This window comes from Scatophagus argus, chromosome 4 (genome assembly GCF_020382885.2).
Source record: "Scatophagus argus isolate fScaArg1 chromosome 4, fScaArg1.pri, whole genome shotgun sequence".
Lineage (NCBI taxonomy): Eukaryota > Metazoa > Chordata > Actinopteri > Scatophagidae > Scatophagus > Scatophagus argus.
Window position 1 is genome coordinate 13,729,986 of NC_058496.1, and position 25,795 is coordinate 13,755,780.

At 40.5% G+C, this 25,795-nt stretch overlaps 1 protein-coding gene across 1 annotated transcript; it reads left to right on the top strand.

Annotated features, from left to right (window-relative positions):
• zgc:63587 (uncharacterized protein LOC393431 homolog) lies at positions 1 to 25,625 on the top strand. Its single transcript, XM_046387950.1, has 12 exons — positions 1 to 151; positions 5,597 to 5,655; positions 6,015 to 6,114; positions 6,202 to 6,288; positions 6,753 to 6,876; positions 7,987 to 8,121; positions 8,620 to 8,737; positions 20,732 to 20,833; positions 21,029 to 21,174; positions 21,339 to 21,422; positions 21,525 to 21,582; positions 24,375 to 25,625. The coding sequence occupies exons 2-12, from the start codon at positions 5,629 to 5,631 to the stop codon at positions 24,438 to 24,440; spliced, it is 1,047 nt and encodes a 348-aa protein (XP_046243906.1). The 5' UTR covers positions 1 to 151; positions 5,597 to 5,628; the 3' UTR covers positions 24,441 to 25,625.
• Positions 25,626 to 25,795: the final 170 nt, after the last annotated feature.

The following is a 25,795-nucleotide window of genomic DNA, read 5'->3' on the forward strand; positions in this document are numbered from 1 at the left end:
AGTGGCGCAGCAGGACAGCCGTTGCTATTGGAAAGCTTCAGGAGCGAGGGCGGACGCACGGAGACGGTTTCCGGGTTTCCCTTCCTGGGCTGGGATAGCAGCAAGAGCAGAAATCTCGTGTTGAATAACAATATATTAAAGTTACGCTCAGGTAAGGCACTGCTCAGCGGTTGTTTGTTTCTGATAGTTTTAACGAGCTGTTGTTTAAATGGACGGAGAGAGGAAGAAGACACACCGGAGAGTGAGTTGAAGCCTAGCTGGCAACATGACACCAGTCGCGGTAACAACTGTTGCTTGCTAAAGTTTGACATGTAACGTGAACAAAGTTTCAGTACTACATTACACTCAAATTGGGTTTATAAAACACGTTTTTATAGACGAAACCAAACTTCATGGAGCTACGGCATTTAACTGTGCTGCCTATCTATTATAATGTCATTGTCCCAGTTGGTGTTTGGTAAAATCAGTCAGTGTCTGACAGACTGGGTGTGGTGGACATCCAACTAACAGACTCGGAGGCCTTCTCTCACGTTTCAAATTTCCCTGGCCAGTTATTGAGGCATTGTTTATGTTCTTCTTAATTATTTGGCACAACTGTCCAAGTAAACATTTCCTTCTCTAAAGATTTTCGTCTTCCAATACCTTTTTTTGAAAACACTCAGTGCTTTTGAGAGCATCTATTGTCCCATTGTCCTAGTCCATACTTGGTAACTACAGGAAAACTGTCTAAACTTCAATGGGCTTACATATTCCTAAATCATATAAAATCTCCATCAACAATTCAAAGCATTGACTTTCACAAATTTCCTGTTAATCCCTGTTGTGTAACATTCCTGAACTCTGAAATCGCTTTCTAGCATCCGACTAATCCTTGACCTTTGATAGTAAAGCACATTTGCTGAAAATAAATTTTCTGTTTAGACAACTTCACAATAACAGTGGGAAACAATAACATTCTCATTATGTGTCTGTCTAAGATGTGGCTAAGGGCCACTATTGAAGAATTATCATTCATCTTTGCTTGTGTTTTTGGCTCAGTGAAAACATGCATATTTCACTTCCTCTCTTGCTGAGTGCTAAACACTCTGGGCATGATCGCAGACTGTGTTTGCTGTAATCTCAGGCTGGCAGCTGATCTCTACTTCAGAAACAACTTATGTTTTGACACAGATCAGTTTGATATCAGAAAGACAACACCTCTTAGTACTGAAAGATGTCTCAGACCTCTGATTCAGCACCTTCACCGCAATCTGACCTTTCCCCTTCCTGCGACCTCATCTAACTGGCTAGCACAGGAGCGCCAGGGAAGACATCTGTCTTACACTATAAACTACAAGGGGATGTTTCCTCCCTGTGGTGTGAATGGAAAAACAAAACTTGATTCACCCTGACAGACCTGAGTGGAACTGAGCTGTTGTGTCGGAGGTTTGAATAATGATGTTTCTCAGCAGTATACCTTTTGTCACTGGACTGCATGAGAAAAACTGGGTGAAAAAAAGGCTCATTAGTAATAAATTAGATTCATACAAGTACTAGATTTTTGTGATAACAGGAAAGGAGTGATATATGACCTTTTCATCCACTGAATCCACTGTATCCTAAATGTAGGCATAACAAAGCTGTGATGACCTCAATTTAGGGCTGCAACTAATCCTTATTTTCATTGTGTTGCATTGTTGAATGGTATGGATAAAGTACTCGGGGTTATGTGTAATTTTAATTCATAATAACATAATTGTGAAATTTTAATTCTGCAAACTCAACTAAGAATTTTTGGATAAAATATCCAGATCCAGGAATGTCTGCCTCTGGTGATTGTTTAATCTGGTGACCTGATACCTACCTGAAATGTCCAAGTCTCTTACTGTAGGCAGATTTATTTTGTCTCACAATATTGTCTTATTAGCTTTATCTTCATTATGATATGAAACAGAGAAAAGCAGTATTCTCTTACTTTGAAGAAACTAGAAGTAGTTGATAAAGTTTGTCACTTTTGCTTGATAAATGGCTGTATGATTAATTGTTGGGATTGGGGTGGGCAATCTGTGTCCAAAACATAATATCATTATTTAATGGCAATGACCCATGATGTAAACTGCAATCTCTTTTGCAATCGTTTTGAAACGCCTGCTAGCAGGACTTGAAGCAACCTTTTCTCCACTTCCATTATTACAAAGCAATGTTGCATTCAAGATGATTCTTCTTTGGAACAAGCTTCTCATCCACCATGTTGCTAGTTATAACTCATGTAGTATTGTTGTTTTTCTTTTTGCTACAGTAGGAAAGCCATGCACAGTTTGTCCAATTAACATGGTGATCTTGTTGGCTATATCGCTTTGCTGGTATGTTCAGTTTGCCTGGATCTGCTAGTCGCCCAGTAGTTCGCCCAAAGGATCAGACATGGTCTGAAATTGTCAAACTGCCCACCCCTACTTGACATTTTGGTCTCTGTTCATTGGCAGTTTCTGGCTTGATAATGTATGGGATAAGGATCATCATGATCAATGATAATGTATGAGAAATTTCATTATAATCAAGAGTATTGATTTTGTTCTTATTCAGCACTTATTTTTTTCAATCTGTAATTTTTTCTTTTATTCATTTGCAGTTTTCGCACATTCATTCAAACATGCATGCAATATAGTTAGAATGCTCTTTTAACTGTACCCACCGTGCTAGTTTCTTAGGTGCTCGTCCATGTAGAGTTTTTTTTTTTCTTCCACCCATTCTTCCTCATACTGTACAGCAGCTGTGTGAGTAGCACAGTGTTGAGATAACATTTGTTGCTGTATAACTCACACTTGTTTTTAGTCATTTCCTATGTTGTCCCCATCATCATAAATGGTTCATCCTGTACTTTAAACTTTGTGTGAGTGTGTTATAAACAGGCTCACTGGTTTCCTCATGTTTGAAAGGCTTTTTGATTCCGCTCATTGTGGCTTTTTTCCTCTCTCTGGGCTCATATTATAAAGTGTTTCTAAAACCACAGCTTAAAAACCAGTATCATATCTTTATTTCTCTTGCCTGCCATCACTGCCTTTTGCCCCCAAGGGCTGATTAATTACAGTAGTTCCCCTGTCCATCTGTGTTTTTTGTCTTTATGTATCTTGGTGTGTGTGTGTGTTTTTACATGTGCCAAACATCACTTCATTGTGCTCAGTAGCTCTGAGGTCTCTGTTGCTGTGATCAGTTGCCAGTAAATTAACATTTTTGTTGTTGTGCCACTGAGTTCACCAAATCTCCATGGTGTGAAATTATTGTTTCACTGTTTCCAATAAGAGCAGAAAGTCCTTAATCCACGGAGAGCGTTTGTGTGGACCCTGACACTGCCTGTCAGGAAGGTGAATAGTTGTACTAGCACCGCTGCCCCTTCATGGCTTCAGTCCAGCCAATAAATCAACTGTAAATGCATTACATGCCAAGCGCTTTGGCTTTGCTAAGGTGGCATTTTTCCCTTTTGGCCCAAACTGTTTAATCTCCCCCACGTCTAGCCTGTTGATAGCTGTGTGTATGTGTGAGTAAGCAGCTCAGCAGCCTGGCCGATTAAATGGCCATTATTAAGAGAGTATTATTGAAGTGTGCCTCCTGCCTGTCTGTCCTGTAGTGTTGTCTTTGTGATATTACTACCTCGATCTTGGAACGGTTTAATTAATCTGCCGCCGTACTAATGCTGATTCCCACAGAGCCTGCCGAGGAATATCGCTTTGGATGTGTGCTACACAGAAATAAGCTTGTGTGGGCTGCTACATTAATTTACATGTTTATTAACAATGAAAGCATATTTCTTATCGTCTCTGTTGGTTTTTTTAGGGCATAAACTAACGAGTAGACCACACTAGTGTTGTATAGTCTCTAGTTATTTCTTCAATTTAACAATGAATCATTTGGTTTTATAAAAAGTCAGAAAGCTGTGAAAAATGTCATTCCAGGAGAGACTGAGTTGACCGAGTCTCATTTTGACTGGCTAACCATGTCAGAAGATTTCCATTTTACTACCATGCAAGACTAAGAAAACCTGCAAACATTCACATTTGAGAATCTAGAACCAGTAGAGTTTTGGTACTCTGCTTTAAAAATGACTTTAATGATTAATTTCTGTTGTTGTTATTGTTGATTATCACATAATTTCAGCTCAAGTCCCCATAACCTGTCCATTGTCTGACTGGGTTAACCTTTTGACCTCTACAGCCCAAAACCTAGCACTCTTCCACCCCAAATTATTGATGTCTCCCCGTGGACACGTGGTCAGTCCTGAATGTGGTCAGGGGTGAGGCACGTGTTCCCCCTCCTGCCCCAGCTGAGCTGCCCTGTATAGGAAAAGCTTCAGGAACCAGGGGGATAAACAGCCATTGTTCCCCCTGTGGGCTTGGTGAAACCACCCTGTCAGTATGAGAGATCTTTGCCCACTTTCATGCAGATAAAAAGGCCACCCAAACTATCATCTAATAGGTTTAACCGTGTGAAATGGTTCCCCAAGTGTCAGCAAGTATGTGTTTGTCACGTGCCGGTGGAGAAAGGTCAAATCAGGTTCCCATAACACCCCTTTCTGCCAGCTTAACATAACCAGAGTGCATCTCCGTTTGGCAGCACACAACAGCCTGCCTCTTTCTAATGCTTATCACACTGCGCCTGTCAAGGGCCAGTGTGTTGGTGATAAAACGGAGCCTGTTCTTCCTGCTCAGTCATTATGGAGCTAATTTATCAAGCAGGCTCGTTGCTCTGTCGTCTGCTCTGGGTCATGGAATGAGGCAGGTGCCTGGGGTACACAAGAGAGTAACAGTTTAATGGGAGTCTGGGAACAAACTTGTTGCCCAGGGCTCCTAATCTGTTCTCCTTCCTTGTGATAGTGTTTAAGAACAGTGTCGTCGTCAACCTGAGTGAATGTTAGAAGCCAGACTCAATGTGCAAAGTTGTTTGAATCACAATTCACAACATAGATATCCTGAGATGGAGTTGTGTTTTGTGATTCCCACTTGAGAAAAATGAACCACATGAAGATAACACTATTAAAGGATATTGTCTTCATGTGAAGATAACTTGTTGTTGCCTTCTAATTGCTATCTTATGGCTGTGAGTTGTGACAGCATGTACCGGGGAAGGGTATGTGTATATATGTATATATTTCTGCCAAGAATTATAGATATATATATTTATATTTTCTGCTAAGAATTTTTACACGAGCATTTTTTGGTTCACCTTACCTGGGTGGAATTTCAAATCATTGCACAGATTAATGGCAGTATTTGATTTTGTATTCCTGTTCTTCTCCATTATCAAGGTCTGATAAATAATTTACTGCATCTTGAGATATCAGCAACAACCAGCTCAGAGCAAATCCCTATGGTAGCAAGTTTTTTTTAAAAAAAGAAGGTTGCAAACAGCATTTCAGGCTTGAAAAACCCAAACAGATCTATTTACAGCAGAAAAAGAATTCACATCTGCCAGATACCTGTCTAGCTGAAACTGTTCAAAGATGTTCCCAGCAGAATGTGCAAACTACAACAGTAATAACATTTGAGATAGGAAGATACGATGAAAAGTTTTTAGGTGATCTATCTGATTTCATTCACTGCCATATTTTATTTTTTCCCACCAGCAGGTTCTTCAGACATCCCGTCAACAGTAGCGATGTCTCAATCTGGAGAGAAAGGGAAGGTGAGTAACATTCACCATAGTTTTGACCCGAAACTACAGTGTGGCAGATTGAGTATACAGAAGGGTTTTCTAATAAGGCAGTGGTGATTAAAACTAATGGCACTTGTAATCTCATGCACACACACTTGCACAGGCATCCAGAAAGGATATCCTGTAGAAATTCAAGTGCTTCATGGCTAGGCTTTATTGCCTGTTGGAATTCCTTAATAATATACAGCATTATCAATCTCCCTCTTATACACTCAGGTGCAACTTTACGCATGCACCTCACAAAATGATAAAATCTCAGGAGGTGGTTGTTAGATTTACTGAGTTAGAAATAAATGAAAAAAAAATGTATGTATTTCTCTGCTCCACAGTTCCCAGATGCAGCAGGTTATGTAGGGTTTGCCAACCTCCCAAACCAAGTGCACCGAAAATCAGTGAAAAAAGGTTTTGAATTTACCTTGATGGTTGTAGGTGAGTGATGACTCTTTTCTCTTTTTTTGAATATGTGATTTCTTTAGAGAGTAGCACTTCATTTTCCATTTTCTTTGTTTTTTTTAGGGGAGTCTGGTTTGGGCAAATCAACACTTATTAACAGCCTGTTTCTCACCGACCTCTACCCTGAGCGCTACATCCCTGGTGCTGCAGGTATACTCAGTAGAGACACACACACACACACACACACACATCTAGCATACATATACAAATATGCACACTGTTATAACAGAGTCATGTCTGCAGCAATGTCTCCAGCAGAGCTTTATTTCAAAAGGAATGTTGAGAATGCCTTAGTCTCAAAATATGACCCTGTCCTACTTATGACTTGACTTAGGTTATTACTTATTCTGGCCTGAAAACAATTATCCAGGGCCTCCCTGGTCACTTAGTGCAGATATGAAAATATGCAGCCCTTTTAGATGCCAGAACCCATGATTCTATTTTTTAAGGTATATCTACCTTCTTGAAGCCTGCAGCTGTGGTAGCTCAGTTGTTCGTGTAAGCATGAAGTTCAGGCAAGATTTTTGAGTATTAATATTATGAATCTACTTAGGTACTGATGTGTCCCCTCTGTTATGCCACCCATCAAATATTTTTGTACTTCCTCTCAACAGAAAAGATTGAGAGGACGGTGCAGATTGAGGCATCAACTGTGGAGATTGAGGAGAGAGGAGTGAAGCTTCGCCTCACTGTGGTCGACACTCCTGGATACGGCGACGCCATCAACAGCCAGGACTGGTGTGTTTATGTGTCCTGAAGGAGTAGGGAGTGATAACCACTTGGGATGTTTCCTGTTTTACATGCTCTCTCATTCTTCCCTCCTTTCCTCAACAACTCCCTTTCTCAAGTTTCCTCCCAACTCTCAATTCGTTACCTCTCCTCCTACTTCATTCCATGTGTCTAGATTTCCTTAAATTATTGTGTATATGTGTGTGTGTGTGTGTGTGTGAGTGAGAGAGAGAGAGAGAGAGAGCGAGAGTTAGTGTGGCATCTTGATGCTAGTGGTTTCATTGTAGTCTCCCTGTCCAAGACTGATTGTCCTGGCACAGGCTACCAAAAATCTAGTGCTTTTTTTGCTTTTTACAAAATAGAAGAAATAACAGTAAACTTACACTTTTATTTCTCTCTGCTACTTGTGTTGATGTTTGTGTATTGTAGCAGTCTTGATAATTACATTAATAATATTTAAAAATAAATAAATCAAAACAAATTCAAGACTCTGCACACAGTGTAATTGAACACAGATCAGTTAAGTCAGTTGAAATGATAGACTTTTAGCAAATGTAAAGAACTGTAGTTGTGTTTTTCCTGCTAAGTAGTAAAATACGACAACATGGAGACCATTTCCTTTCTACAAGTCGATTTTCTTAATGTGTTGTCTAATTAGAAACCATGTAATGCATTCATCAGTTAAACTTTGTCTTTATCACAACATTTTATCAGACATAAACTGAAGGTGTGAAAATAGTTCATATTTTCTGGGGCCAGATATTTTCTGATCACAGAGGACTGACATCACAGTTAGGTGAAGAGCTTATATAGCAAAATGTCGAGTTGTTTTATTTTTTATCTTTATTTTTAAAAGGAATCCAGTATAGCTTAAAGAGTTTTTCAGCTCATAGTGACTCAAATAAATCCATCTATACAGTCACAAAAGTGGAGATAAACAATTTTGCAACGGCAGTGTTAAGTGATACATCTCCTGACATACAAAACTACACTAATGAGTCATTGTGGGAGTCCAAAAGAATGGTTTACTCCCTTATTGCCTGATTGCCTTCAAAATTATGATATGTTGTTTGCAAAAGTGTTTTACGTGCTCATGTCTGTTTCTCTGTCTTGTGTCAGCTTCAAGACCATCATTCAGTACATTGACAATCAGTTTGAGCGATACCTCCATGATGAGAGTGGCCTGAACAGAAGACACATAGTGGACAACAGGGTGCACTGCTGCTTCTACTTCATATCACCATTTGGACACGGGTAACGAAACACACTTGTACAGACACCAACACTTTGCTGAAGTTGTTGTTATCTCACCCAGTTAAGTAATTGAAGTGATTTTTCATTTGGCCTGATTTTGGTGTATTTTAATTGTGAGCCCTTTGAACAGTATACATTGACCCACCAGCACACATTTAATGCTGACAAGGTAGAACATCCTCGTTGTCATGTTTTCTAGTAAACTTGCCAGCTAGTGTTAAATGATAAACATTTTGTAGTTTGCAGTGGTCACTGTCTTTGGCTAATTTGCCTACGCTACTGCTAATGACATGGAAATAGTGGTAATTGTGAACCTGTTGAAAAGGTGGGAATTTTATCTGAACTGTTGTTCCTTATTTCTGTTTATGTTAATGTGTTTAGATAGAACTGAGTGGTTTCACGAGTTTTCACTGTTTTTTCTTTCTACTCCACTGTCATCGTTTTCCCACTGTGTCCCAATTGTTCTTCTTTCCTTTTAATCGTCTTTTTCTTTGGTAGTCTAAAGCCTCTGGATGTGGAGTTTATGAAGGCCATCCACAGCAAAGTCAACATAGTTCCAGTTATTGCCAAGGCTGACACGCTGACACTGAAGGAGAGGGATCGCCTGAAGAGAAGGGTGGGTTTGATACAGTGTTTTCTGTATACAGTGTATGCAATCACAGTGTTTCCCACAGACTCAAGACTGACCAATTTGTGGTGGCAGCAGCTGCCAGGGTGGTGCTGATGGCTGGCTGGCTTGCTGCGTTTCCAGTTGTTTATTTGCTTAGCCTACTTATGGAGTCTTCGAAATTAACAGTAAAAGTATTGTGTTCAGAACACAGAATAACCTGTCTGGGGTAACTTTCATTTAGGACCTCTGTGATTGAGTACGTGCATTTATGGGATACTAACTCCAGATCTTGTCAGCCATCTACTCGTCTTCTCTGCACCAAATGCTTCCACAGACAGATGCAGTGTGCACGAAGAGGAACTGTTCACAGACTAAACATTTGGCTATGTGTGTGTGTGTGTGTGTGTGTGTGTGTGTGTGTGTGCGGAGGGACGCACTGCATGGCAAGGAAATGCAGCTGTGGAAGAAGAAATATTTTGCGTTTTTAAATAGCCTAAAAAAGGAATTCAATATGTGGCAGTCAGTGCTGATATTGTGGTGGGTCACCACAAATAAGTCTATGTATGGGAAACACTGAATCATCTTTCACCGAGCTTTGATTCTTGGCGTGAGGAAAAAGCTGGAATGTCTAAGCAGGTGTTGTCAGGATGTTGAGGGCTTCTGAAGTGTGTTATGGGTTTGTTTTTTGTCACATCTCCAGTTGTATGGTTTAACCATTAGAAGGTGCATCATTGTATAATACACAATCAAAGCTTAATCACTTATCCACCCTTAGTGGCATCCTTGCATGTCAGGCATCCGTGTGTTCGTGTGAGAAAGCACATGCTTACCGTACTTCCCCATGCAGTTGTAATGATGTATGGCTTACATTTGGTGTTTTTGATGACACTGCCAGATTGTACAAAAGTACAGGGAGGGACAACATAAGAGAGGAAACAGTAGGAGGGACACACATAGGACAAGAGTGTTGTATATAATATAGATGCAGGACATCTGATCCTGTCTCAACCCGTCCCAGATACTTCCTGTTGGAAGCAACCCAAGTATGTGCCTCCCTGCACACTCCTCAGCTTCCTGCTGTCCAGAGAGGGAAGGACACAGTAGTGTAATACAGCACACATACACCTCACTGCAACATGTTCAGCTGATAACCTCTCATGCAAGAGGAGTTAATAATTTATGAGTTAATTTTCCTGCTTCTGTGTGACCCTTCTCCTCTGCTTCGCTCCACTTTATTTTTTTTTACTGTACTCTGATATGTTAATAGTCCATCAGAATTCCTTAAGATATTATTTGTTTAATTTATTTATTTATACAAACACCTTAATGTAATTTAAACAAATTTGTGGTTCATTGTAGATTGTCATGCTTATTCAGTGCTGAAATCAGTCAGTCTAATGGATGAGAACGAGTTATTGGAAGATGTGGTTTCTGAGAATTTGTTTAGGGAATTTTTTTCTCTTTAATTGAGAAAGTAACTGTCAGATGGAAAACAGTCATTACTTTTGGTCCCAGTACAGAAAAGGTCCGGTATGGGCTGCTGCAAATTACTTTTTTAGTTCAGCCCACTACACTTTGTTTTTAATTGGAAGTCAGCCTGTCTTCCCACCTGCCCGCGCATGCCCAGACCTCCCACCTGCCTCTCATTCAGGCCTCGGAGCCGGTGGTCTGGCAGGGCGTCAGGCTGACCGGAGTCCAGCTCAGATCTGTTCTTTTCAGCCGCGAACCTGCTTTGTTCAAGGCTTCCACAGTCAAATTGCTTGAAATTGCTGAAGCAGCATCTTTGGAAGACTGGATCACAGGTTCAGGACACACAGAGTGTTTCCCCCTGAATTTCCTAAGATAACAAGATTTTACAATTGCTGCGTTTGGACAAAAGAGTAACTTCACTTATTCTGTATTTTAGCTAGTATGCAAGTTGTTCCAGCACCATCAGAGGTAGAGCTCCTCCACTGCTTGTCCTTAAGGGACCTATCATTTGAATTGTGCTCTGCAGAGTTGTTTTGTGTTGTGACCTTCCTCAAACCTTCTGAGTGTTCCACTGGCACTTAAGATGAACAAAACCATGTTTCCTGCTACCACTGACCCCCGCCCCAATCTACAGAAAACCCCCATGCTTGTTGGCTTTCTGATTTCTTGATTACAGCTTTGACATAACATTAGTTTCATTTTGTTCATGTTTTGCTTTTCATTCAGGTCTTTGTTAGCCACCATATAATGTAAAACCATTGCCAATACGAGCAGAGAAGTAAATGATAAAAAGTAGGGCAGCAGAAATACTATAACAGTATCACTCTGATCTGACCTCTTTGCTGCTGAACTGTCCACAACGCTGTGTGCAGGAGAGTTTGTTCACATTCTCCGCTAAGTGTTCCCATAACAGACATTTCCCACCCTACACTAAGGAACAATTAGCTGCTGAGTTCAACAAAACGAACAAACTCACGTACATATCCCACACACATACAAGCATGCACATTACCCAAATCCATGTATTTGGTCATTCCAGCAGTCAAGGAAAAAAAAGTTTTATTGCTGAACTACATTCAGGTGTTTATCTGTTTGTGCATTAGTTTAACTGGGCCTCATGATAGTGAGTTCCTGGACAAGCCATTATTGTCAGGAAATACGGCGGGCTAATTAAGCTATTTACCACACATTTAGAAATGGCAACATGTATCCCTTAGGAGCGCATCTTATCTCCTGTTTGGCCACATTTTGGGCATACACAACTTTTATCTTCGTCTCAGCGTTTCTGTGCAGTGTGAGTGTAATTCAGATCCGACTTTATTTTTCTGTCTGCATTTGTAATGCATTTAATCAATGATTATTCCTTCTTTAAAAATTTGTTTTGCTTTTTCGTCCCAGAATTAAGTCCAGGCTATGACTGATACTGTATTGGTCATCCTGTTATTAAGTCAGAACTGTTGAATTAGCTGTTTTTTGCAACTGAACAGCAGGCAATATGTAAAAGTTAAAGACAAATACGCAGTAAGGTGAAAACTATGTGCTTTATAGCTACAGAGGCGGTCTTTTACCTGCAGCACCAGTCCAAAATCTCTATTAAATAATAGCAGCATCAAGTCACGGCACAGTTTTCAGGTTTCAGTAATCTGGCTTCTTGGTGCATGTAAATGTATTCATTGTGAATGGAAAGTATCATAGTAACGCTCATTCATCTGTCTAAGTGTCTCTCAGGAGAACAAATATATGTGCCTTAAGTATTTGTTTGTTTGATCAGATTAGTTCAAGTGGCCTTCACTCATACGTGCCTGGGACCAACCACACAGTCCAGTATAGTGCAGCCAGGCACCAAGCCTTCCTTTGAGGTCAGAGTGCCACCAGCCAAGAACCTGCCAGAAAACCGAGTGCAGGAGGATGATTGATAACCCCCAGTGTTTCTCCCACAGTATTTATTCATTTGTTTTTCTTTTTTGTTGGGTACTTTCTCAGTGTTTGGGGTCATTCGTCTCTCAGTAAATGGAAGCCCCCCCACTCCCCACCCCTTAAGGCTTGTCCAGTTCTTTTTCCTTTTATTAGGGGGAAACAGCTTGTACGGAACAATATAAGTTTCCTGCAATGCGTCAAGACTGTAACACTGACAAGACACAACCTGCTGCCCTTTACAGCTCAGACTCACGAACAAAGTTACAAACCTCCCTTCATTCTGCTTTCATCATCTTACCTCTGCTTGCTTCTCACCCAGTCCTTCCTCTCCTGGCAGCCTCTCACTCAGCTGCCTCTTACTTTTTTCCTCTCCCTCTTTCTTTCCTTTTTTTAATTTGTTATAATGCCAATTTCCTTCACTGGGGTCATTGTGGTCTTTACCTCATAAGTTGCCCTGAGGAGGGTATATTGAGGGCCTGATCCTCTCAGTCTGGGACCTTGCAGTCATATCCTGTGCAGGGCTTTAGTCTTAAACTGCTTCACTGGGTTTTGTTTTTTTCTAACATAGAGGACGGTGCATAGCTGGTTTAGACTGGAATCCTGATGGAAGCAAAACGGTAAAAATGCCTCCTTTTGTCAGAACAGAAAAGTGCTTTTTGTGTGCATCTGGGTTTTCTTCCCTTTCTGTGTTCTATATCTGGAACAATTAGTCAATTTGTCACTTGACAGTCAATTAATTTTCAGTATCATTTAAGCCATTTTGTATTAGTTTTTGTTACAAAAATTCTCAAGTTTGCCTAGTTCCAGCTTCTCACACAAGATGTGTTCTGATATTGCTTTCTGAAAACTGACCATTCTTGGGCTTCAGACAGTTTGTTGGGAAATATTAAAGGTAAATTGATGTTTCAAGGCCTTTTCACCAAAATCAGATGCTTTTTGCCAACTAAAGGCTGTTCTTGTAAGCCAGAGGTCAGCAATGTCTAGAGAACCTGGCTGTTCCTCTGTTCTCGCACAAGGCAGCAGACAATAGTTCAGCCTTTTTTCTTCCCTCCACTCCCCTGTTTCCCTTTCTACCATGCCTTCTCCCCACATCTCTTTTCACCTCCCTCATCTTCCTCCTCTCCTTTCTTCTCTCAGTGAGTCTCTTGTCCATCCCCGTCCATCTCTGCTCTCTTGTCTCCCATGCAGAACCGTCCCTCCCTCATGTTTGTCCCTTCAGCTGCCATATTTCACCCACAGTCGAGACATTGTCAGAGTTTTCCCTTCATTGTCTGACTTGCTGTTGTCTCCCCCAGTCGCTCCACTACACTCCCACTGTGTGAACCAGCTTTACAGCCCAACTGGGACACATTATCAGTGTGGGATTGCTTGCACCAGGCAGTATTGTTACCAGGTTTTCTTAAACGGCAGGTACAGAAAGTGACAGTTTTAATGAAGAAGGTAAATTCCAGCAGTCTAAATGGTTGAGCCAGGAAAGGAAATTATGAGGCAGGTGTGGGGAAACTGATTAATGACGTTTCATTTTTAATATTCCTTCTTGTGCAGGTCTAGGCTGGCGCCCCATGATTAAAGGTTGACTAGTGATTACTTCATTCCTACCTCACTGCTCCTGTGTGTGTTTGTGCGTAAGTGTATGACCCCCTGGTCAGCTTGCGTCCGGCCTTTTTCCTGCCTGTGTTTCAAACACGCGGACATATTTATTTTTCTGACCTCCAGCAGTCATTGTGCCAGGCTTTCTCCACGTCTCTGTAGATTTTAAAACAATAAATATGCATTTATCCTCATGGAATGAGCAGCCCTATTACACATAATCATCTGTTCTCAAGTGAAGAAAGTTCAAGCCAACTACAGTGTGAAAACAGCAGGTTTCCTTGTCCGAGGGCCAACCTGAAAAGATGGTTTCCGGACCTTCGCATGCTGCTAATGAGTTGCTTTTTGCTGTTGAGCCCCTTTTGATTATCAGACCAAGTCACAAACCTGATGTATAATTGAAATCCTAAACTCACACTGTCCCCTTCAAAATCTCACTTAGATACAAGATTACATGAATAGTTCAATTGTTCCTCCCCATGCTCTTTGATCCGAGTGAGAGGTGGGTGGTCTTAACTATACTAATACTTAGCCCAGACAATAGAGTGTGTGTCTGTGTCTGTGTGGGTGTGCGTGTGAACGAACGTGTTGGTCACTGTAACTCACTTGATGACAGCATGTTACCATGGTTGTGGTGACTTGGTACTTTACATCAGTGCTTCCCGTTAGAACAAATCCAGTTGTTCTGGTCCAGTCTGTCGTAGTCTGGGCCGTCCACTCAGTCTCAGACTCTGACTGAATATATCTGGAATGTGTTTCTGAGCCTGCATGCAAGTGTCTTTAATCCCTTGAATAGAAAGATATTGTTTAACCAGTGCTGTGTGTTAGTCTGTGCTGTGTGAGTACTTAGAGAAGGAGAAGATATTTGAAAGTGTCAGAGGGATTTGCTCTTTTGATGGTCTTTTGAAGGTCATCCTATGTCTTTGGCCATACACTGGCATCCTGGAGCTACAAACCTCCACACGTTAACACACAACTTTTTTGTTACTGCTGACACCAGATTATACCAGTTCTCAAAGTGAGGCAACAGTTAACAGTCTGTGTGTGTATGTGTGTGTGTGTGTGTGCATGTAGGAGGCTGTTATGAGGTCTAAATCCCTTCGACCCCCCCCCCAGATCAGGTATTGTTGGGGCTCCCTCATCCCTCAGACTCCCCGCAGGCAAAAGAGAGCTGGCTAGTTGAAAGACATTTTCTTGAAAGAGAGAAGCATTTGTTCTTATGTGTCTTAAGGTTAGCATAATAAGTTTGGAAACTAAAGAATAGCAGGAAGAATCTAGCAAGCAAACAAGCTTTTTCTTTTCATGCAGCCAGATCTCTGTTGTCTTGTAATCTTGTAATAGAGACGTGTAATATGTGTAATCATTACAGTGATAGTGACATTACAGTTGGCAGATATACTTAAGAGATTAAGATTTACTTCAAAACAACATCTATGCAAAAGGTGAGAGACTGACAAGATAGTTTTGTTTTTTCTTACTAGAGAAATTTTGTTTTGTTGGTGGTAGAAGATGGTGGAGGATCCCTCCACTTGCACCAGTTAAAGCATTAAAGGTTTCCCCCCATTCTAAACTTTGATTTACAACTGGAGATGCTGGTACTCATCACAGTAAAATTTAGCTGGCCCTTTATTTTATAGGGGGAAGAGGCCCAACAATATTTTTTCTTGTCCATAAATCATGTTTTACTTTGTTTGGCGGGACAGTTGGAATTCATCAGATCCAGTGGTGTTTCATTTTTCTCAAATTTGCTGTGACCTGAGACAGACTGAAGTTTTTACTGCAGTAGGACAGTTCTCCTGATCTGAGCAGCATATATAAAGCTCAGGGTTTTTTTTTTTAGCATATGGATTTTCTGCAATAGAACCACAAAGGGGGGCTCAGCAGGGTGAGAGTGATTACTGGCTTATGCTATAGAGCGCCTTGAGTGGTCGGTAAGACTTGTTTAGTGGATGTGATAAGCCCCTCAGACATAACTAGTGCATCTCATATTAAATATAGTAAACAGATGTGAGACTAAACGGTAGCAACTCTTATAAAATAAAAGGTTAAATAAAAGCTGTTGGCTTTCTCTCAGAGATCAATACTTTTTTACACAGTAAAAATTCAATTTTATGACGTTAGCTGGAGTGGTCATTCTTTGTTTCATTTAAGATTCCACTACGAAACTCAGTGGAAATCCTGGTAATACATTAACTGGAAGTTATATAAGTGTGTTGGATTCTGAAGATAATGAAATGAATCACGCTTCTCCAGCTGCTTTGGGTAATTTACAGTGGTATGAAAAAGTTTGGGCACCCCTGATCATTTTCAGGATTTTCCTTTATAAATCATTGGTTGTTCGGATCAGCAATTTCAGTTAAATATATCATATAGCAGACAAACACAGTGATATTTCAGAAGTGAAATGAAGTTTATAGGATTAACAGAAAGTGTGCAACAATTACTTAAACAACATTAGGCAGGTGCATAAATTTGGGCACCCTTGTTGTTTTATTGATTTGAGTACCTTTAGCACTAATTATTGGAACACAAAGTTTGTTTGGTAAGCTCATTGACCCTTGACCTACATACACAGGTGAATCCGATCATGAGAAAGGGTATTTCAGGTGGCCAGTAGCAAGTTGTTCTCCCTTTTGCATCTTCTCTGAGGAGTGGCAACATGGGAGCCTCAAAACAACAAATGACCTGAAAACAAAGATTGTCCAACATCATGGTTTAGGGGAAGGATACAAAAAGCTGGCTCAGAGATTTAAGCTGTCAGTTTCCACTGTGAGGAACATAGTGAGGAAATGGAAGACCACAGGCACAGTCCTAGTTAAGGCCCGGAGTGGCAGGCCAAGAAAAATCTCTGATAAGCAGAGGCGAGGAATGGTGAGAACGGTCAAACTCAACCCACAGACCAGCTCCAAAGACCTACAACATGATCTTGCTGCAGATGGTGTCACTGTGCATCGTTCAACTATTCAGCGCACTTTGCACAAGGAGATGCTGTATGGGAGAGTAATGCGGCGGAAGCCTTTTCTACGCACATGCCACAAACAGAGTCGCTTGAGGTATGCTAAAGCACATTTGGACAAGCCAGCTTCCTTTTGGAATAAGGTGCTGTGGACTGATGAATGTAAAATTGAGTTATTTGGACATAACAAGGGGCGGTATGCATGGCGGAAGAAGAACACAGCATTCCAAGACAAACACTTGCTACCCACAGTAAAATTTGGTGGTGGTTCCATCATGCTGTGGGGCTGTGTGGCCAGTGCAGGTACTGGCAATCTTGTAAAAGTTGAAGGTCGCATGGATTCCAGTCAGTATCAGCAGATTCTTGCCAACAATGTTCAAGAATCAGTGACAAAGTTGAAGTTGCGCCGGGGCTGGATACTTCAACAAGACAACGACCCCAAACACTGCTCAAACTCTACAAAGGCATTCATGCAGAGGAACAACTACAACGTTCTGGAATGGCCATCTCAATCCCCAGACCTGAACATTATTGAAAATCTGTGGTGTGATTTAAAGCGGGCTGTCCATGCTCGGAAACCATCAAACCTGACTGAACTGGAGATTTTTTGTAAAGAAGAATGGTCAAAAATACCTTCAACCAGACTCCAGACCCTCATTGGAAGCTATAGGAAGCGTTTAGAGGCTGTTATTTCTGCAAAAGGAGGATCTACGAAATATTGATGTCATTTTTCTGTTGTGGTGCCCAAATTTATGCACCTGCCTAATGTTGTTTAAGTAATTATTGCACACTTTCTGTTAATCCTATAAACTTCATTTCACTTCTGAAATATCACTGTGTTTGTCTGCTATATGATATATTTAACTGAAATTGCTGATCCGAACAACCAATGATTTATAAAGGAAAATCCTGAAAATGATCAGGGGTGCCCAAACTTTTTCATACCACTGTATCTATTCCTGCCTCCATGGAAAGCGCTTACCTTGATTGAAACTTTATATTGCTATTTTGAATGCTGCTGGCCAACCTGCTTAAGTGAAAGTCATTTTTGTGTCACTGAAATGGTTTTAGAGAAGACGCAAAGTAAGCAGTTGTTTTGTCACTGTTATGTAGACACACACAGTTGGACGTTGAAATAAGACAAAGAGCGCTCAGAACAACGGATTTGAGGATCACCTTGACCAGGATTTTCTCGTTAATTAACAGCACTCTTGGAAAAAGAGGGCCTCTGTTCCTCAAGGTGTTTTCTCAGTGTGAAACAAGATTTAAAAGCCACTTAAAGCTGATCAGATATGGTACTCCTAATGGCAGTGGATGCACCGTTTCATTCCCAGGGTCACTCTGCAGAGGCTAGAAGGCAGCTGTGAAGTTACATAAAAGTCATGCAGAAGTGCTGCTGGTTTGGTGCCTCTGAGATCCCGATTCCTGCTCTTCTAAGTCAGGGTTGATCGGTGATGAGGTGCAGTTTGATTGTTTTGTTTTGTAGATTTTTTTTTCCCTCTCACTGCCATGTTGATTTCCAAAGAAGGCTATGCTACTTCCAAGTATTGTCCACTGTTACAATTAAGTACAAACACTATGCCAGGCCAGAGGAGGTTCACCTCTGTCCTCAACTGTCAAACGGTATAACTGTGAGTGTGTGCTTGTGCATGTGGTTACCTGCTGAGTACCAGGGTTACAGTGTGCGCCATAATCCCCTCTTTTGTTTCTTTGGTCTTTTCTTTGGTAAGCTATTTGTCTTCTTCCTGTGTTGTTTGTCTGGGATTCATTTCTCATTGCTTTGTAGGTGTTTGAGTCATTCATATTTTTGTGGGTTTGCTTGTGAGAATGAACAAATGTTGAAAATATTATTCTCTCGTCAGGTTGACGTGTTGAAACAGTTGATCCTTGTAATGATGGGTTTGCACCCTGTTTCATTATGATTGGAGGTTTTGGTTATACCTGCTGTGCAGTTGCAGAAAAACTGCTTAGCCATGTCTCCCACGACTTCTGCCCTTGTAATTATATCTATGTATAGACTTGCAGGTATTCTATATTTGGACTGCACATAACCGCAGCAGTGTTGTTAACGCTGCCATTCCTAGAACTTCATGAGTCCGACTTGAAATGCACGTCTGGTATGATTCACCTGTCTCATTTCTAACCCATTTTCTAAGTTGACAACATCAGCCTCCACCCTCTGGCTTTTCGTAACTGGCCCAAAGCGATGGAATGTTTCCATGAACAGCACTCCATATTCAGTGATGTCAGCCAGAAACATGTGGTGATAAATCTTTGGCTTCCTTTTCTAATTAATACTGAGTCTTGTGTGGCATTATTTGTCCACTGCCCTGACACTGAGTGGACCTGCATGGCCAACCACAACAGCACAGGGAGTGGTGGGGGGTGGGGCTCATATTATAGCTGGACAGGATGGTCATAAAATCAAAATGGCTCCCACTGCCAACATCTCTGTGCCAACAAAAATACACAACTGGGAGGAGGAGAGGCTGGTGTAACATTAGGGATTAAGGACTACATTGTGTACAGTAAATCAACAGGAGACAACAGGGATTTGGAGCAGGCAGTGATTTTGACGTCTGGTGATCCCTGAGAGGTTTTGATTATAGGTGTCAGGCTGTACTAAGCACATGTTATGGAGCAGAATAATTCAGGTAAACAGCCATTTTGCAGCTTTTGGCTTAGCATGGTCTGGAAACTGATGATGACAGGATGCATGTTCACTCGATGACCAGATACTGTTTAAAGATATTTAATGGTAGTTTACTTTCATAAAATACATCCCACTCTCTTTGTTGGTTGTTCAGTTTCCTGGTTGATTAAGGATCTTTCTGTTTCTGTTTATTGGATTTTTTTCTGAATTTGTGTCCATCTTATCTACTTGTGTGACTAGATTTGTTGTTTGTTTCATTTTTTCCTGCCTTTGTGTCACGCGTGTTTATTTTCCCACTGAGTGCAGAGTTTCCCAAAATTCTTTACACTCTGCCCCACCAGAATGATGTTTATCCAGCCTACATGTTCGACGGATCTGTAAATCGTGTGTGTGTGTGTGAGTAAATGAAGGAAAAAGAGGCTCTGGTCTTGTGTCACGCTCTCCTCTGAGTCCTGCAAAGCCTGTTTGTTTTTAGACCTGCCCCACAACAATACCCGACTCTCCCCCACACACACACTATCTCGCACACACTGCGCACAGAGCTCACTGAGAAAACAAGCGACAGCCATAACAACGACTCAAACAGGAGCTGAGCTCTGTAGGAAAACCTGTGCTCACTTCCCAGGCTCCTGGCTGACTGACCACTGTCCTATTATATACACTTCAGTACATGAAAGTCCCCAAAAAGTCAGGAAAACAACACTTGACATTTTTTGGCTCCATTACATAAGACTACATTGTGAATTTAAAAATTCTGCTGTCGGGAAAACAAAAGAAAAATGCAGCTTTGATGTTTAGAATAATAAATACTGACAGCTGTCCCCAAGGTAGCAGGGAAGAAAGCTCCTTTGTTTTAACTTGTTTCTTCACCGGTTGGATTGTGAGGAAAGGAGGGGGAGAACTTTGCTTCTGACTCTTTTAGAACTTAAACACACACACACGCTGTTATTAGTTTTCACCTGTCTACCCTTTCTGTCTCACCCCTCTTTTCCTCCATGGGGGGCTTTAATTAAATGTGTTGCTGCAACAACAGGTACTCACTCATACCCTCCTGTTAGTCTATAGAGCTGTCTTACTTTCTGTTTTTATGGGTCAGAGTGGCAACTACACACGCACACACACACACACACATAAATTGAGGCATTTTTACTAAGAACAGGGCCCTTGGTGGTTTTGACAGTGAAGATGTTTCAATGTTTTTAAATAAAGCTTCTCTCCTCTAGAGCTTTGGCCTCTCGACTGCTCAAGGAAAGAAAGCTAATAGAAAGTCAAACTGACCGTCTCGCAGTGTCTGCAGGTGCACCACTGCAAGGTTCACGAGTCAACTGTTCCCTGTGCAGTGGGACATGTCAGGAGGTCACAGTGAGGTCACAACCTCAAGCTCACCCTGTGTCTCTCTTGTGTCTTCTGTCAGATCCTGGATGAGATCGCAGAGCATGGGATCAAAATTTATCAGCTACCTGATGCTGACTCTGACGAGGATGAGGAGTTCAAGGAGCAGACCAGAGTTTTGAAGGTGAGAGAGGGACACACAGCCAATGAGAGCTGTTAACAGAACTATGTCACATACGCATCCATCTGCTGGTTTAAGCAACAGATCTTCAAATTCATCTTCCCTTCCCTTCTCTGTGATACCTTTATTTCTCTTATCTCCCTCCTCTGACTTTGCTTTTCTCTGGGGATCCACTGACTTTTTATCCTTCTTTCCCAGGCGAGCATTCCCTTTGCTGTGATTGGTTCCAACCAGCTGATTGAGGTGAAGGGGAAGAAGATCCGTGGTCGTCTTTACCCCTGGGGAGTTGTTGAAGTGGAAAACCCAGAGCACAATGATTTCCTCAAACTACGCACCATGCTTGTGTGAGTCTCCCTGGCAATAAAACCGCGTATTTAATAGGATTTTCGTGAAGAAACAGAACTTCCACCTCATTACGCTGATTGTGAAAGTCTACCAAAGAGAAACTTGACAGCGCTCTACTGCCTCCCACTGTATGAAACAAGCATTACATGTGTGTTTGTTGCAGGACCCACATGCAAGACCTCCAGGAGGTAACTCAGGATCTGCATTATGAGAACTTCCGTTCAGAGAGACTTAAGACAGCGGGCAGGTGAGACACAAATGAATCAAACAGCAGACGGGCTTCTCTATTTCAAATAATAATAATTTCAAATACGTTTATTTTTAATTAATGTGTTTTGTTTCTCTGCAGGGCTGTGGATGAGGAAGTGTTGGATAAGGACCAGATTCTGCTACAGAAAGAGGCTGAGGTAAGACACACGCATCTCTGCGTGCAAACTCACATCTCATATTGTGCTAAAATGTGTCCTGTTTGATCCAATAACAACTGGTTACAAGTTTGTAGGTTCAGATTAAAGGACAGATGTTTTTCAAGCTCATATTAATTTAAACTACCGTGAGTGTCACACGGTCACATACCGATGTTTTTGCACAATCATCCCCGTAAACCTTATGTGTGGACTATGCATTACATCACCGGCAACCATTTTTCAGTTAATGCAAGGGGCACTGTAATTTTTAAATGCTTTTTTTAATCCTCCAGGTGCCCATTGCTTTCAGCTCTTTGTAGTACATGATCAAAATCAACTCACAGAGACTTAAAACTTGCTCAACACACATCATAATGAAATACACATTCCCTCTGGTTTTTGACAAAGTTACAGAAATACGCAGAAGGAAACTAGTCCCAGGAGAAAAAACTGTGTTGAAAAATGATAGTAATCTTCAGTTAACATCATATTTTTAAAACTAATAGTGTTTGACAAAATATTTCAGAGAGTGAATAACTGCATGAAAACTGCACCCTGTCAGAGTATATATGGGCATACCGTATTAACATGGACATGGGAAATCCAAACCAAATCTCTTAAAAGCACCCGAAGATCTGATCACCATTTGCACTGACTACTGTATTTGGGATATAAATGCAGACACATCTTGACTGTGCAGAAAAACTGCTTAGTCAAAAGAAAAAAAATGTCATTTAATTTCACCCGACTATCTTCCAAATGTATTGTTTACTTTGTGGGCCATGGAGCCTGCTGGTATACCGGCTATAACCTTTTTTCCTGATTGCTCTAGATTGGCCTGTTGGTATTGCTGCTGCAGTACAATGTTGTGTGTTGTGAGCGGGTGGGATGCAGTCAGAGCTGTTTGTAAACAATGTGCCCAGGCAGGATATGCCATCACTTCCTGCCTGGATGTCCTGGCCCAGTTTAATGGTGGGAATGACCTCAGTAGTGTGACAAGCCTGAAACAAAAAGCTACAGAGATGATGGTCTTGTTGTTTACACAATGTCAGGGTTATTACAGTAGCTGATGTTATTTTACTTTGACTTGGAAACATGGAAAGGTAACACTTTATTTTACAGCTCACTACTTTTTTTGATAATTTCTTCTGAAAAGCCGAAAGCTCCTTTTGAAGGGCTATTTAATTTTGCACTAATTAGAAGAAATGGAGACAGTGTTCAGCTGTTACACTTCCTATGAATTAATTCGTATTAGTGTAGCGTGCATCGCTGTAAATTTTGTCCAGGTAGCACATTTCTGTGTAGATGTAAATTACAGGTCAAGATACTGTTCAATAAATATTAAGAATACAATTTCCAAAAATCAATAAATAAAGGAATACATTTATTCATTCAGGACATTCATTCATTCACATAGGTTGAGTCGATCTGATTTTAGCAGTCATTAAGATTTAAAAAAAAAAAAAAACAGAAATCAGTGAGTGCTTAATGTCCTGACATTTCCTTAAAAAACTCAGTTAATGGTGTGTGCTATGTGTGCAGTCTCAGAACAGCACCTGTTCTCCTTATAATTAGCTCCAAATTGCAGTTCTTTCCAGCCAGCGTTCCAGGAAATGATTAAGAAATTACAGGAGCTTTACAATACCGTGTTTTCTATGAACACATTTCAAATTTATGCAATATTCAGTTTAAATCGTTGCTGAACATTTCTGATGATGAATTATCAGAACTTCTATTGTCATCCACAAGATGGCGATAGACATTAAACAAAGCTACAGGAGAGTTTACTGTTCAACACCGCGACAAATGTAAGCTTTACATCATCATCGTCTGTGCTGATGAGTATTTTTACATCATGGGCCCACTGTTAGCATTAACATTTTGTTTCCCCTTTACCCATTAACGATTTATTGTTTGACATTGATTTTCCACTTCATCCATTTTTAAAAACTTTCTTCAGTTGCTATTACAACCACCTTGACTATATGAAATGAATACATTATTTAATAGCATTTAGACATATTGATTTATTCAACTTATTGAAAAATGACTATCTGCAAGCCACCTGTTTAGTTTATTTACAGCGTTGCAGCTTACCTTGTAATCGTAAAGAAAATCTCAAGGTTATCTTGTATGGTTGTTCATTGGATGCCTTTTCATTTTGGGGATGTCTTTTATTTTTCTTGTATTTCTCTTCTGTATGTCTTTCCATACTTTACACATCTTTTCTTAGACTTTGTGGTTTCCTTCAAGATATATTTGGAAGACACATTGAACAATTTTTAGCGCCCTGAACACTGCGTACTGAATCACTCATTGGTTTTTCAGTCATTTAGGTTGTTGCTGCTGATCTTTGCTGCCCAGAGCAAACTTTCAATCAAACATTAAGATCACATTTTGCTTTATGGGTTGAGGAAATTCTCCTATTTCTTGCTTGTGAGAAGTTGACACATTGGAGACTTGGTTTTCGCTGAACAGAAATGTTATGGTAATTGTGTGGGTTGTAAGAGTTAGTGTAAGAACTGTGAGAATTATAAAGAAAGAGCAAGTGATTCTTAAACACTCTGAACACTCGGATTGAAATGCTTTTTCTGCTGCTAGACAAATCTTTTGTGATTTTTGCCCGGAGAACCCACAACTGGCAATTATGGAAGTATAAAGTTTGCTGAATCTGTGTCTGAAAGGCGCAGCTTTTGACTGGATTAAGATTTTAACTTATTGTGAAAATATTAACATCCATTCATTAAATATTTCCATCATTTTAATTCTATTTTTCTTCTCTGTCTCTGTAGCTGAGACGTATGCAGGAGATGATCGCTCAGATGCAGGCACAGATGAAAATGAAATCGGATGAGTAACACAGAGTCGGACCAGGTTGATCCCAGCCTCCCCGAAAACACACACACACACACACACACACACACACAAACAAACAGAGAAACACACACCAGGAGCCCACACATTCAGCATCACATCGTCTGTGTCTGCACACTACCACCACTCTCACTCCTTCCCTCCAAACATCCATCCATCAGCTGTTCAGGAGTTCACCACTGATTTTGTTTTTCCTTCAACATGTCAAGACTCTACTGAAACCCAAAATGTTTCCGTACTGGATGATTATCATTGACATATGTGTTATTTCGTTTTTGATCTTAATTATGGCCCACAGAGCTGCCAGTGACAACGGTACAAATATGTTTTGCCATCACACAAATATGTTTACAAAAGTGTATGCTCGAATTGTGCTTTTTGTTCAAGTCCAAGCTTAAGGCGACATTTTCCATTTATTTTGCTAAAACACTGTAGTGCTTCTTATGTTTTGTTTCATCACCTGTAACCTCTGAATGGTTTCGGTGCCTTCAGGGCTTTGGTCTGATAATGTAATAACTATAAATATTACCACAATGAAAGGTAAAGGTGGTTAATGAATGAGGTAAAATGTACAAGCTGAGATTGGGGAAGTCTCTTTTGTCTGGTTTTCTAGTCATAATATTTGTCCTTTATTGCAGTAAACTATTAACCTTATTTTGTAGCCATCACTACAAACTTAATTCAAGGCGCTTGTTTGACTGCTGCAAGTAGTCAAACTAATAGCAGTCGGTCATAAAGAGAAACCAGACTTTAGGATCATGTTTTAGTTGAGTTAAAGTGTCATGTTGTTAATATTTTTGTATTTATCATCACGAGCTGCATGCATTTAATATCGGTGCCAAACTAATCAAATCATTCAGTCCAGTAACTTAATATCTGTCCATTATAGCTCATGTGTAAAATGGTCTGTTGATACACTACATGTGCAGTCTTTCATCATACAGTATTTGGTCTTCTCGTTTAAAAACCAAATACTGTAATATTTAACTGTTATGTGTGTAACCCCTCCCACCCACCCCATTCTTGTGCCATTGCCACACTCATATGCAAATGTGTCTGTTGAACTTATAGAGACAAGCATAATTATTAGTTCTTAACCATATGTCAGTAAAGACTTGTTTTTAGGCAAAAGCATTTTTTGTATCTCTCTGAAATAAAATTTGTTTGAGGAAAAAAAAGTTGACCTGTGCTGATTGCGGGGTTGCTGTTGAATAGTCAAATGCCCTGAGTCAAATGGAAAGCAAGCAAAGCTATGACGGGCCATCCTTACTGATGTTAAGATTAACTGCATAATTTTAAAAACCCACAATGGAAAAAAAAATGCATTTGTTTTTCATGC